This window comes from Diadema antillarum, unplaced genomic scaffold (assembly GCF_040938485.1).
Source record: "Diadema antillarum isolate AM-2024a unplaced genomic scaffold, OU_Dant_1.0 seq00000068_RagTag, whole genome shotgun sequence".
Lineage (NCBI taxonomy): Eukaryota > Metazoa > Echinodermata > Echinoidea > Diadematoida > Diadematidae > Diadema > Diadema antillarum.
The window spans coordinates 809,048-824,450 of NW_027271167.1; the positions used below are offsets into that span (position 1 = coordinate 809,048).

A 15,403-nucleotide genomic window follows, 5' to 3' on the forward strand; every position below is an offset into this window, starting at 1 on the left:
AATATTTTAAAAAGTGGTATTCTTGTAAATGATGTTAGTGATCATTTAAGTGTATTTGCAATTGTCAATCATCAAAAAGATAAATGTTCCCAATTTAATTTGCTGGTAAACGTTTTGTAGATGATAATAGTATTAATAGATTCAATAGTTTATTACAATCTGTAGAATGGAACGATATAAATGAAAGTAATGATGTTGACGGCAGATTTGATATTTTTATGACTAAACTGTCTACTGTTTATGATGAATGTTTCCCTCAGAAAGAAGTATTGTATAAAAAAACAGATGTAAATCCATGGTTTACAAAAGAATTGAAAAGAATGTGCAGAAAGAAACATATTTTGTATCGTAAATACATGAAGAACCCCACAGATTATAGGAAATCGGTTTATACCCAATACAGAAACATAGTTTCCCGTTGTATTCGTCAACAAAAGAAATATTATTATAAAAGCCGCTTTGATAAAGTACGTAAGGATATGAAAGGGACATGGCGTATAATAAATGATATTTTGAATAAAACAAGGGACAAAGTGCAATATATACATCTTCAACACAATGATAAGGACATATCTGATCCTCAAGAAGTTGTTAATTTGTTTAATGATTACTTCAGGTTTACTGGATCCGATATAGTAGATAAGATACCGAATACATCCAGAAAATTCAATGATTACTTGTGTTTTAGAAAGTCTTCTGCTTCTTTTTTTCACGAAACCTATAAAGCCAAAAGAATTATTTGATGTTGTTTTAACATTTCAAAATAACAAGAGTCCAGGCTGTGATGAAATTGATTCTTATGTGTTAAAGCAATCTATTCAAAATCTTGCCAAACCACTGTGCAGTATCCTTAATCTATCTCTTGAACAAGGTGTATTTCCCACATCATTAAAAGTTGCTAAAGTTATACCAATTTATAAGAAAGGTGATACTTTTAGTATCCAAATTACAGACCAATCTCTATTCTATCTGTTTTTTCCAAGCTATTCGAAAAACTCGTACATAAACGTCTTCTTTCTTATTTGTGTCATGCTAGGATTTTATATCCCAAACAATTTGGATTTAGACCTGGGTACTCAACGTATATGGCTCTCCTTGACTTTTGTGATAGAATTGCACAGGCATTTGAGAAAAAGGAGTTTGTTATTGGTGTCTTTTTAGATCTTTCTAAAGCATTCGATTGTATAAGCCATGATATTCTTTTACACAAATTAAGTTTTTATGGTGTTAGAGGTATCGCTTTAGAATGGTTTAAAAGTTATCTACAAAATCGTAAGCAGTATGTATATGTAAATGGTTATTCTTCTCCAACTCAGAACATTAATGTTGGTGTGCCACAAGGCTCTGTTTTAGGTCCGTTACTTTTTATATTGTACATAAATGATCTGCAGTACTCAAGTAGCATTTTACACTCAATTTTATATGCAGATGATAGCAATCTATTTATCTCTGGCAATGATATCACTAGTACCTGTGCAATATTGAATAATGAATTAGCCAAAGTTCAAGATTGGTTTTTAGCAAACAAATTAAAGCTGAATATTGACAAGACATCATGTATGATATTTAAAACAAGAAATAAAGTGGTAAAAGTTAATGATATTGATATTTGTATTGCAGGTATCAGCCTTCCCATTGTACATACAGTAAAATTTTTAGGAGTTATACTAGACGATCATCTGACATGGAAAAATCATGTTGAGGATGTATGTTTTAAAGTATCTAGGGCAATTGGAGCAATAAATAGAATAAGTGCAATAGTTCCTCCTGCCGTACTCTTAAGTTTATATCATACCATGATCTTGCCTCATTTCATGTATTGCAATATCATCTGAGGGAACTGTGCAAAATCTCTTTTAAACCGTATTTATATTTTACAAAAACGTGCAATAAGAATTATTACCCACTCACAGCCCCAAACCCACACAGGTCCCTTGTTCAAAAAGCTAAAATTGCTTTCTGTGTATGAAATTAATAAATGTGTTACCTGCACATTTGTATATTCCTATATTAACAATATCTTGCCACATTTTTTAGACAACTGCTTCATTGAAAAACAATACTCGTGTTGTAGTGACAGTACTCGTCAAAGTAATAAGTTATATATTCCATTTTATAAATACAATGCTTCTAGACGTACTATAAGGTATGCTGGCCCACTTTTGTGGAATAACTTACCAGTCAACATTAAAAGTACCATTAGTCTTTCGTCATTTAAAAGAAGGAAGTGTATACAACCACACGCGTGTGGACGTGTGTGTACATGTTGCACACACGGGGGGCTTTATTGCGTAGCGGGGAACACAAAGGTTGTGTGGCCACACACAGCGTGTTCCCTGCCACGCAATGGAGCTTCTCCGTGTGTGTGGCATGTACACACGCGTCCATGAGCTAGTGTGGCTGTATCCCAGCGACTCTAGCTATGGCTACAGCCACACTCGTGTGGCTGGATGGTAAAGACACACGCGTGTGGTTGTATACACTGCCTTAAAAGAAAGTATAAACAATTTCTTTTGATTTAGTAATCTCGTTTGACACACGCATGAATGACTTAGATAATATATTGCTTGCCTAATCACTTGTTTATTGTAATGTTTTGTCATCTGTATAGTCCCATGTATTCTGTAATGTTTTGTTCTGTGATAGTAATTAATAATCGTACCATTTTTAATTGTCAGGGATCAGCCTTTGAAAGGCCTTTATGGCCTATTGTTGATTCCTCCACGTGTTATACATTTATTGCATTGCATCTTGCATAATGTAAGTTGCGCTCACGTAATGCTTGTATGTCTTTTTATCTACCCTGTGGAAATAAATGAAATGAAATGAAATGAAATGAAATGAAAGGGGTGCTTTGGGTTTTTAGGTATATCTTCCCACACACAAGTGAAGCTGTCGGACTATAACGTTACAGCCGTACGGTATTTTAATGGACGACCAGTGCAGTGCTCTATTGACTGCAGCGCACTGCATGCACTACTGAGCAGCGAGAAAAGCAATGATAGTCAAATGACATTTTGTAACATGACAAAATATCTTGCAAATGAAGTGGAAGATAATTACACAGAATATTTACCTGGTAATTACTCAGGCACTGCTCTAGAATTTGCGAGGTGGTCTGATCTGCCAGCTCTGGACGGACACGTCGCTGCTGCTTGGTATCCCAGGATCGAGTCAGTTTATGTACGAGTTATCAGCTGATGAAGTGAGTCATGAACGCACGCACCCTGGCCCTGGCCACGGACCGCATACTAGTACCAGGGAGGTGTTTTGTCTCACCTCCCTGCTAGTACCCTAGGCCCTCACGTTATCAAGAGAACGGTATTACGTAACCGCACGTAAAAGACAATGACGATGAGTCAATGCTTTCGGACGTGACTTCCTAAACGGGATCACTGCTCGACAATTCATGCTCTACTAGAATTCTAACCACGTTACTGTGTTGTATTTTTGTTGTTATATGACAAGCATATATCAAGTGATGGGAACGTTCGTAGTTTCCGTCAAATTAGAAAGCGGGAACCTCTGTGGGCAAAGAAACGTAAGCTCTGCTCGTTCAATGCTGAATGTTGTGGTCGATCCCTCGCAAAGTGGCAGCTGCCTACGGAGTGATGTTGCTCGTCTGTCGGGCCAGTCTCCCGGTGATATTCGACTAATTTTCGCTGGAAGAGAGATATGCGATGACCATTCAATCAAGGTTTGCATGCGTCCATACTATAATTCTCTCCAAGTGAGATCCTTTCATGCGAACTTATGCCATCATTGATAAAGATTTCAATGAAAAAAAAAAAACACAGTAGAACTATTACAACTGTACCTCCTTCTTGCTAAAAGCTTGGCCTTGCTAGTTCATATTTAACACTACAGACTAAGTACAGTCATACTCTATATACTATAGATCTAGTTAATTAAATGATACACTCTAAAAAATTGTTTTTGTTTTGTGAAGTGCATTTATTGTCACAAATTCAAGTCAAGAAAGTTTAATCACCTGATCATGACATGTTGCTTTGATTCCTTTCCGCTATAAAAAAAGGACCTGGAACTAGCGGAGCACACAGTCATCCATGCAGTGCCAGCTATCGGCAGAGACAATTCTGAAGAAGCAGGCAGACCTGGTCTTGAAGCAGTACTAAATTCTGGTGTCGAGAGGTCTCTAGTAAATTCCACAGGAGTGGAAGTTGAAGGTTGGTTGTAATAGTCTTGTATTTATAGATTACTTACAATAAGTCATTACCGATCTATCGACTTGTTATGTTTATCATGATTTTATTGCACATATCATTGTCATGTAATGTATGCTAGTATCATTTTATTTTTGTTCCTTACTTAATGGTTAGTGTGAATTGCCCGGGTGTGAATAGTAGATCTCATGGCATACAAATTGTATGCATACAATTGTGAACAAGTTAGTCCATAAATCATTTGTATAAAGTTGTGTAATTTGTGCTGCAGTATTAGGGTAGCAATATTGTACTTATGAAGGAGAGAGAGAGAGAGAGCTCAGTTAAATTGCTGCATGTTTCCGTTTTAATTATTTTTATTTTGGTTATATCCATTCTTTATTTCCTACTCTCTCTCCCTCCGTTTATGGGTCTCCCTCTTTTTACTGACTCTTTCTCTCTCCCTTTCTCGATCTTGATCTCTCTGAGACTGTCATGAGATTATCATCTCTCTCCATCTTTTGTCATGTTAGGTAATGGAACTGAAGACAGCATGCAAGGATGGAAGTCCTGCTTCCACACGTTCTGCAAGAATCACTGTCGGTCGGTCCAGCGAGGAAGGTTGAGAGTGAGGTGCAATCGATGCAAAGATGATGCCTTCCTTGTGACCCAGGTGAGGCTGTCCATCTCTTCCTTCAATCCACTACTTTCAAATCCAAACTGAAATTCCTCATGCCACATGTGACTGTGCATTACAAAACCAACAAAAAGTTGCACACACTGATTTTATGTCAGGACTCGAAATAGACGAGATGGGTCAACCTTGTCAATCTAGAGTTTTTCATATTTTCAAAAAAAGAAAGACTTCATCTACATCATGGTCAAGTTTTGGATCATGAAACGAATGGGAAATTGTGTTTTTAGTAGTTTTACTAGAACACATATTTTGTAGAGAAGTGTGATTAGATGTGCCTTGTAGAGTTCCCTTTTCATTTCTTAAAAATCCTTTACACACTCTTCAATTTAAACTCTAATAACTCTTGAAAGGGTGATGCTACGTACTGCTTTGAAAGTTGTAAGTACAGTAGTCATGGATAGATTGTGTTAATAGAGCAGGATCAATTTCAGCTTAATCTGATAATCCCTTCATTGTTTATACTGCAGAGTTTCACATCCTGTTATTTGTTCCATTCATTGCACCACTGGCACTGCTTGGAAAGATTAAGTGCTTGAGTAGAACCTGTACTTCAGAGCCTCTTTTTCTCAGTTTACACTTTTCAGAGTGTGTGCTTTCTTTCCAATATCAGGACAGGTTCGGAGAGTTTATTTGACTTGAGTTATACACTATTTTAAAGCTTAGAGTGTGCTCTTTCAGGATCTGTCCTTTACTAAAAATCCATGTCTGGCAACTTTTCGTTGGTTTTGTGGTGTGGGGTCACATATACACGTAGTTTCTAAACAGTGACCATAGATCAAAGGTGGAAGTGAGACAACAGGCGAGTGCATCCACCAGAAGTGATACCAAAGTTGCTCACATACATCTCGATTGTTTTCATTTTATTAGATAATATATGTATGTGTGTGTATGTGTTTGTGTGTGACACACAAGCAAACATGCAGTTGTCAAGGGTGTTATGCAGTACATACAATTATGCTGTTACAGGGGCCCGGGCTGGGTGCTACACTTTTGGCTCTTTGGGGGAAAAAGAAAAAAAAAATCACCAAACCTTTGACCTTCTCAAGCTTCCATTCGGAGATTGTTCCTGTCACAGCAGGGAAGCCATTGACCCTTGGCCATCCCCCCCCCCCCAACACACACACACACAAACATTAAGAACATTCTGTGGCCCCTCTGTTGTTAGTTGTGTGTGTGTATAAAACATGTCTGCATTGTCATTTTTTGTGTGTATATCATGTGTTCCCTTTAACTAGGATCCCAGCTGTTGGGAAGATGTTCTACTTCCAGGGAGAATATCGGGAAGCTGTCACGTACTCGGCTGTGGAGGTCACAAAGCTGTAAGATCACCTTCTCTATTCTTTTCCATTTAATCGATAAAATACAGCATATCAAAGTCAGTACTTACTATGATTATGTTTTGAACATGAGTGTAGTCTTGGGCTGTTGCATTTTTAAGGAATTTTTGTTTTGTAATCTCATTACTCAATTACTGGTATTAATTTTCTGTGTGAATTTCCCAGTGTACAAGTGTGAAAGTTCTCTTTTCAGGAGTTCTACTTTAAGTGTGGTGGCCATTCAGCATCCATCCAGGATAACATCAGTCCACTGCCCCTTGTGAGAAGCAACACTAGGAGAGCCATCTGCATCACTTGTGAGGATGTTTTGTGAGTATCGCTTTTGGTAGAGTATGGTACTTAAAGGCGCATAGTCCTGGTAGTGCAGAGGGCGCTGTTGATGATACTTCCAATCATCGTTAGCATTGATACGAAGATTACCGAAGTTGAGCTGTCATCAAGAGTAAAGTGCGTAGGTGTTGCTAAGTTATGTTGCCTTCGTTGTTTTCTCTGCGCATCGCGCAGTCTGTAGTACTGCCATGGTGCGTGCATATGTGCTTCTTATTATGACATCACAAAAGAAGTTTGCTAAAGCTGTCATCCCCGTCAGCGGAATCATGAGCCGAACTGTGATCGGACCACAGTGGATCCGACTTCTTCAGACTAGGGGAAGTGGGCCACAGCGTAAGCGCTAAAGAGGAGTCGATAGCGTAGGTCTCTATAGGAAACTTGCACCGTGCGCTCGCATACGCATTTGACTAAACCACCAGGACCATGTGCCTTTAAAGCCGGTCTGCACTGGCCATTATTTTGATGCCAGAACTTTTTGTAAAGAGCGCCATCTATCAAAACTTCCAGTGGCCGGGTTACATCCATAGAACTCTAGTCAGAACTCTAGTTCTGTGGTTACATCGTTTGTGGCTGATCGCCGCCTGCATGCCAGTCAGCGCACGATCTCACAGCAGCTGTGCGCAGAGCCGAGAGAACACACACAAGCAGTGCATAATATGGTGGGGTACCGAGAGCCCAGCCCCGCCCGCCCGGCGCGTCCTCGATCTTTCGGCCGATCGCGAGGGAACGGGTTACTTGTCGCGAGAGAGATCCGCGACAATCCACTCACTCAGCCAAATGACCTACTCGCTATACACCATACCAGCGCAGCGAGCAGAAAAACATCGCTGGGCGGTGAATTAGTGTAATGTGGCCGTCGGTTTCTTCGTCGGGCCAGCTGATTGAGATATCTTCATGATGTGCAGTAAAATATTCCTTCAAATTTCATGCTCTTTATTGAGTTTTCATGAAGTCCAACACGATGAGTGATGAAAGCTCCAGATGCATTTACGAATATCTCTCACACATAAATCTTTGCTATAGTACTAACAGTTAGACGGTAAGAGTTATAGATCTAAACGTTAGTAGTAATAGTACTACTACTAGGCCTAGTAGTACCAGAACAAATGTACATGCGGTTCCTATATCTATGTGCTGTCCCCCTGCCCTGAATATTATTATCACACATGTGAGAAATGACACCAAGCTAATATATCTCGAGATTGCAATTGGGAAACAGATAACATATCGTGAATTGATCATGATTTCCCTTCCTAGAAATTTCATTCGACAATTTGTTGAGGCTAGATTAGTGAGGAACAATAACCTTAAATGCTAAAATGAAAACGTTCATACTGATTGATAGTGATACTGATAATTAAATATGGCCCGTTATGGATGGGTCTAACGCTACACCGTACACATTCACTAATTGACTTAATCAGGCCTAGGTCTAGGTCTAGTCATTAAGTCATCATAGACACTTCTTGTCGTAAGTTGGACGTCAGTATTTATTGTAATAATCACTGAAAAAAATGTGAATAAGGTTGTTTTAAATTTTGTCATCGTTCATTGCGACGTTATGAAGATCAACGGCAACGCAGCGGTAATTCGAGTAACGGTAACGTTAGTCGTTACATGGATTTGGAAGGTTATAAATTCAGCATTCAGTGAATGTCATTTGCAACTGAATAAAAAGTAGGTACAATTGTATATCATACAAGTTGAGTTTCATCCACCTTGGCTTATCAGATGCTTCTGACTCAGTCTGAGTGCACGTGGAAACTTTCACGACGGGTTGATCCCGCAATCCTGACACGCAGCTTCACTGTAGGCTCGACACCAGTGCTGATGGCAAGATGCCCAGTGGTGGACATCCAGCAGCTAGCAGATGACCAGCAAAGTCATCCTGCGTTGAATGGCTTGATGGGCTGTCAAGGGCAACGTTTATCTTGTTCATTTCTTGCCGATAAACAGCTCGCATTTCCTCCCACTGGATCCAGCATTTACCAAGTCGTATCTGCGACATACCGGTACATTGTAATCGCAGATTGAACTTCGACACAACGATCAGAATAAACGATCTGAGTGTCGAAGTGTTTGAAAGCACCGAACATACATGCAGATCTATCGCGCATCGCGAAGTGATAAAACACCATTTAGTGCCAACCTATAATGGTATCGATATCTAGATATTTGTGGTACGTGAATGTATGCAATGGACTGCGCAAGATCATGCGGGAGCGAAGCGAGCCGCTGCTAGGCTATCCCCTACGGGAACCTGGTGATCTGTGTGTTAAGTCTATGGGAATATCAGAATTCAGTATGGAACGGGTTAATTTTGATGCACGCCGCTAGGCATTATGGGAGAAATGCTGGGCACCACAGAGAAAAATGAGCCTTATGATGGCGCTAGACATGTTTCTTACCAATGCAGACCCACTTTAAAGTATAATGAAAGGCTGCAACCCCCACCCCTTATCACTCTTAGAAAAGTGAATACAGAAATTTAAAAGAAAAATGGCAAACCTGAGAAAACCCGTGAGAGTTACGGCCCAAGATTCTTCCATACGGAAAGGGGTGGGAGCTTTGCTCCTTGAAGTGGCCACAATTGAACACAAAACAGCACCCTCCCATTGCAGCTGCATCCTGAAGTGTATTATCAAATTATTTGTTTAGTTGTGTCTTTGCATTTTTGCTTTTCATTCATTGCTGATTTCCTATGTAATTTTTTTTTTTTTTAACTGTGTATCCCTGTCCTTCTTATTCATTCTTCCCTTCCCCCAAAGGAACCCAGTGCTGGTCTTTCCCTGCGCAGCATCCCACACCATGTGTCTGGAGTGCTTCAGCCAGTACTGTCGGCTCGGCCTCGATGAGAGGAGGTTCATCCACCACTCCGAGGTGGGATACACCCTGCCATGCCCGGGTGAGTGATGAGAAGGTCTAGTGCAATTACCCCTGACCCTTCTTCTGACCCTAACCTCAATCCTAGTCCTAAACCTGATCCTAACCCTGACCCAATCTCCAAACCCTAAACCTAACCCTAATCTTTGCTCTAACCTCAGTAGTAATCAGTAATCAGCTGGGGGGGGGGGGGGGGGGGGGAGGGGGTTAACTGCCCTGATACAATTATGAGATACTGGCAAGACCCTTCCACCCCTGGTGGAGTGACATTTCCAAGAGAGTTAATCTTTATTTTCTTTAATCAAAAAGCTACAATTCCTTATGTTTTTGTGAGTTCAGCTGCTGTTGCAAAGTGAAAATCAAGATTTTCAAGCACGGTAACTCATACAGCACAAACTTTTTTTCAAAATGTTACACTGAAAAGCTGAATAGGGAAGTCTGCTGTAATCTAAGTAGGCCTATTAAGGAAGGGGAGTTAGGAATAAATGTTGCTCTGCTTTGGTGCCATCCACAAGAAAAAATTGCAATAAATGTTTCCTTGTTTTTTATTACAGCCGGTTGCATGGACTCTTTCATATCGGATGCTCATCATTTTCTTGTGCTGGGAAAAGAACAGGTTGGTAGCAGAACTTTTCTATGCTATTTTTGCCATCATCATCAGCATCATCACCATCATACACATCATCATTGTTCTTATTATTGTTATTATTATTATTATTATCATCATCTTTGTATATAGGTATTGTTATTTTATGTACATATGTGTTTGTATATTAATATGTATATATATATGTATGTATCTTTCATTAATTTGTTTTATTTATTTCATCATTCATTTCTTTATTTTAGTCGTTGGGAGGGGAGGAGGGTGTTGACTGCTTTACCCCTATTCTAACTGGGGGGGGGGGGGGGGGTTCAATTTGACCCCCCCTTGACATTTCGCGTGGTGATTCCGCAACACGCAAAGATTTTGCCGCGTCGTTTCATGACTTTTTTCTTTGAAGTCTCCCGCATATTTTGAGACCAAATTTGCGATGTCCGGGTACACCGTTCTGAAGTTATGTAATGTTTTGCGTATGCATGTCAACCCGAAAACAGCTCAAATTCATGATATCATGTGCAAATCCATTGCAAATTGTGTTTTTTGGTTAAATTGATATAAATTAGATTATTTCAGCTTTTAACCGTTGAAATTAATCAATTCTAATGTAGTTAAGCTTGAAAAAGTGCCTGCAACAAATTGTGGCCTAAAAACAATGGAAAACAAAAGGTCAAAAAACAATGAAATACATAAGAAATTAACAAAACAATAAAAAACAAAAGAAACTGATTTTGATTGTGCTATTTTTTTACAAGAAAATTGTTCAATGTGTCTTGAGGAACTCTTACACAAAAATTTAGCAATCATTCAGTCTTTTTAATGGAGTTATAGGTGAAAATATGATTTCATTCGTAAATTTGCATAATTAATTAACTAAAAAATGAAAATCAAAATTTTCCTTTTGTATGACCATGTTAATCTTGTAGTTGACATCCGGCTCTATGTTCAGGCAAAATTTTGCGGCGATCGCGCGATCGGCGGCTGAGATCTGAAAGGGGTTCAAATTGAACCCCCCCCCCCCCCCCCAGTAAACACTTGGTCTCAAATAGCCCAGTTAAAATAGGATTACCCTTTAAGCTGAAAGGGAAACTCCACTCGTTGTTAAAGTTGACCACAAAAAAAAAAATTGTCCAAGAACAGAACAAAACAAAACAAAACAAAACAGAACAGTCCAAGTTTCATAAACATCAGACAAAACATGATGAAAGTTGTGGAAGTTGAATAGGTTGCCACAAAATAATGATACTGGTTGGGGTCGAATGGTATATTTGTATTAGACAATGTGATGATGTCATTACTTCACAACTGTAACCAACTTTCCCTACCAACTTTCATACATGTACACTGAAAATCTTTCTCTTCCAGTATGCAAGATACAAACGCTTTGGAGCCGAAGAGTACCTTCTGCAGGAGGGTGGGGTGCTCTGCCCGTCCCCTGGGTGTGGGGCTGGCATCTTGCCAGACTTGGATGACAGGAGGGTTGTGTGCCAACAAGGAGGCGGCCTCGGATGTGGGGTAAGAACAATCCTTTCAAGTTGCAGGTCCTTGTGAATCCCTATAGAGTCGATCACCTTGTTCATGTACATACACTGAGCGTACAAACGATTGTATGCAAAGTTCAGGTTCACTATCAAGGTTGTCACAGGTACAAGTATCCCTTCTCGAAATTGAATAGCAATTTCAATTGATGGACATATATTTTGAACAAAGTGGTATACAACTCATTGTAATGAAATTGCTACACAAATGAAAGTTTGTATCACAGTCGTATCCAAAATGCATAGCTATGCAATACCAAGAAAATTATTCCCTGTTGTTCCCTGTTGTATTATACTACTGCCAAGTTCGTACAAACTATGGTACGTACTTCACAAGTTTTGGCATACATCTGTCTTTTTACCACAGTTTATCTTCTGCCGTGAATGTCACAATGCTTACCACGATGGAGAGTGCAATCGGCCAGGGGCACCACAGGAAGTCAGGGGGCGACCAGGGTCAGAGGTCAACCCAGAGAGGGAGAGGCAAGCGAGATGGGAGCGGGAGGAGAGCGAACGGACCATTGAGCGGACCAGCAAGCCATGCCCAAAGTGTAAGGTTCCTGTGGAACGGAATGGTGAGTTCTCGGTCTGATAGCTGGTATGTGCCTCAATGAAAGCACTGAATAGCAATTACAGTGCACTCCCGTTACAACGAACACGGTTATAACGAAATTTCGTTATAACGAAGTACATCTTCTGTTCCTAAAATTATCACCATTAAAGTCTATGGTACAAAATTCGCTTATAACGAACACGGTTATAGCGAAATTTCCGTTATAACGAAGTCTTTTGCGAGCGCCACAGACAAAGAAAAACAAAAGAAATGTGCTCCGTTATAACGAAATGCGAATTGCTTTCGAAAATACGTAGCGGAACAAGCATATTATATAGCGTTTCTGCATGGGTGAACGCTTCTCAAGTTCTCACCACTGTGTGTTCGCTCCTTGTGTCACGCACATTTTCTGAGGGGAACTTGCGTTTATTATTGTAATACAGCCATCCCATCACATTTCACAGAGCTTTCCAGTGTATGATAAGTATTCAGCAAACAGAATATGATACAGTGTATATATACGTGGTTTCCTTGTTTTCACTATATATTGTATTTGTTCGGTTATAACGAAATTTCGTTACAACGAAAGAAAACTGCCGGTCCCGCGCATTTCGTTATAACGGGAGTGCACTATATATCACAATGAATCTGGGCACATTATTAAGACAATTTTGTAAGTACATGTACATACAAGTGTAGTTAGATTAGAGAGGTACTTCAAGTATCCTTTTTCAAAAAGCAAAGCTGGCTAGTTCCCACTTTGTAGACGAAATATATATCACACAAGGCAGTGTTTCATTGTTTTATTCACTTTATCTTTTCGATCTTTTTTTGTGTGTGTGTGTTTGTGTGTGTGAAAATAATCTTCAAAAGAACAGATATAATAACATTCTTGTTGGACCCATTGACAGTTATACAGGCAAGGACCTGCAACATGATGGTTCTCAAGTACTGCCTGAAATGAATGTTGAATGTTCACAGTAAGGCATGTCTTGTAGTACCATTACTCTAGTGGACCCATATCCATTCTGCTCTCTTAAAGGGAAATAAAAGATCCAAAAGAATTTACAAAGTTTCATTTCTTGCCATAAAAAGCACATATGCATCCTTTCCTTGAATTGTTTCGAAGGATATATTTGGACAGACATTATTCTTCATGCCTTCTGGAGAAGTAAGGTCAACTACTCTTCAATTCCGTAGAAGTACAGTATGATTTTTTGTGAATTTTTTGTTAGTACATATAGTTGCTTGATATATTGTACTCTTGTGACTTAATTTTGTCGAATTAGCACCAAGGGAGTGGCATTGACCAAAATTCAGAAACTCAAAACTATTTTGAATGAATTGCCCCACTTCCCACAAACTTTTGCCACTTGTCTTTCTCCATGCATTGAATCCACATGAGCAATTTGGGAAACTTTTCCTTTTATGGCCTTGTGCAAAATCAGATACCAGCAACTTTCTCTGAAGACATAACATTACAGTAGATCTACTTGTTTCTCCTCCCTGCTTCACTGCACTCATGATGCACTCCAAGGTGGCTGCATGCACATGACGTGCAGCCGAGCCCAGTGCAAGTTTGAGTGGTGCTGGCTGTGCGGTATCCCATGGAACTCGGACTGTCTCCAGGACCACTGGTTCGGCACCGGGATGCTCGGATGATGGTCATTTTGACGATGCGGGGGATGATTACTGCCAAAGTTCCACTGACCTAAAAGCACACCTCAGAATATGTCAAGGTGACAGATGATACCTATCATATCCATAAATAATGAAAACAAATGGAACCCTTCTGAAATAAACCCAGTCGTTTCTGTGTTTGTTTTTGTTTTGCTATCTTCATATTTTATCTGGGAGGGGGGATGTGTGTTGTGTGTAGTACAGGAATGTTCTATTTGAGAGCACATTGTTTAGACAGGTATTGTATTGCCAGCTCTGAAATAAACCCAGCCTTTTTTGTGTTTGTTTTTGTTTTACTGTCTTCTTATCTTATCTGGGGGGGGGGGATGTGTGTTGTGTGTAGTACTTTTACAGTGTTCATAAGGATGTTCTATTTTGAGAGCACATTGTCTCAACAAGTATCCTACTGCCAGCTGTGAAATAAACCCAGTCTTTTTTGTTCTTGTTTTTGTTTTACTATCTTCATATTTTATCGGGGGGGGGGGGGGGGATGTGTCTTGTGTGTAGTACTTTTACAGTTTATAGGAATGTTCTATTTTGAGAGCACATTGTTTATACAGGTATCGTACTGCCAGCTCTGAAATAAACTCAGTCCATTTTGTGTTTGTTTTTGTTTTACTGTCTTCTTATCTTATCTGGGGGGGGGGGGGGGGGGGGGAGATGTGTGTTGTGTGTAGTACTTTTACAGTTTATAGGAATGTTCCAGGGGCAGATCCAGGAATTCCGTAAAGAGGGGGAGCCTTTCCAAATTAATGGGGAGCGCACCCACCCCCCCTTTTTTTTTTCTTTTTACTTCTTTTGTTTGAACAGAAAATAAAGGGGGGGGGCGCCCGGTGCTCTCCCCTTGGATTCGCCACTGCGTTCTATTTTGAGAGCGCATTGTTTTACTAGACAGGTATCATATTGCCAGGTCAGCGACCAGCACATCATACTTTGGTCAAGGCAATGGAAATGAAGACACCTTGACTGGGGGTTTACATCTGAAACTGATATGTAGAAGTAGGAATTAATGTTGTTAACTCTTTGCGTGCTTTGAATGCCACTTGGTACAGAAAGCAGTGTAGCAATGTACGCACTCTCCAAATCCCTTACACAGAAAGGGTTAAATAAAAATCCTTCATCTTAATGACCCAAATTCTTACCTACAGAGGTCAACCCCTTGGTAGTGAGTTAACCTCCACTCATGTCCCAGCTACAAGAAGTAACAATTGCCATATTAACTACAGTGAAAAGCGCGATGGGGACAAAATAGGTCTAACAATGAATGTTGAATTGTTATGAGTAAAGGAGAAAGTGTAGGATGCTGAATTCTGTAATCCTGTAATCTAACATACAGAAAAAAAACCCGAAAACCTTTCAGTCAAAGGTTACAATCATAACATGATTATTATTTCATGCTTGGCCTATCAGTTGTTAAACAAGATATTTTGACAAACTTTCTAATACCATGTGAGTTTGGACAAAAGCGAATCTAGTACTAATTACAGTGTATTAGTCTTTGAGATGTGCAATTTTCTACAAGTTTACCAGACCCTCAAAGTCTTGTGCTGTTGATCTGGAAAAAGACTCTCAAAACTTTCCTTTGTCAGGTCAAACAGGGTAATTCAGGTGACTTCCATTA

At 39.7% G+C, this 15,403-nt stretch overlaps 1 protein-coding gene across 1 annotated transcript; it reads left to right on the forward strand.

The window, feature by feature from the left end:
* Positions 1-3,542: 3,542 nt before the first annotated feature.
* Positions 3,543-13,764, forward strand: LOC139725913 (E3 ubiquitin-protein ligase parkin-like). Its single transcript, XM_071636991.1, has 10 exons — positions 3,543-3,697; positions 4,037-4,187; positions 4,697-4,836; positions 6,096-6,179; positions 6,391-6,506; positions 9,296-9,432; positions 9,965-10,026; positions 11,377-11,526; positions 11,917-12,124; positions 13,640-13,764. The coding sequence occupies exons 1-10, from the start codon at positions 3,560-3,562 to the stop codon at positions 13,762-13,764; spliced, it is 1,311 nt and encodes a 436-aa protein (XP_071493092.1). The 5' UTR covers positions 3,543-3,559.
* The last annotated feature ends 1,639 nt before the right edge of the window (positions 13,765-15,403 follow it).

What these genes read in the sequence shown, in the direction of transcription:
- LOC139725913 (XM_071636991.1), top strand. Translation starts at nt 3,560, where the DNA reads ATGCTGAATGTTGTGGTCGATCCCTCGCAAAGTGGCAGCTGCCTACGG. An exon ending in GCTGTGGAGGTCACAAAGCT is followed by an intron (nt 6,180 to 6,390) that starts GTAAGATCACCT and finishes TTCTCTTTTCAG; the next exon opens with GAGTTCTACTTTAAGTGTGG. An exon ending in GAGGCGGCCTCGGATGTGGG is followed by an intron (nt 11,527 to 11,916) that starts GTAAGAACAATC and finishes TTTTTACCACAG; the next exon opens with TTTATCTTCTGCCGTGAATG.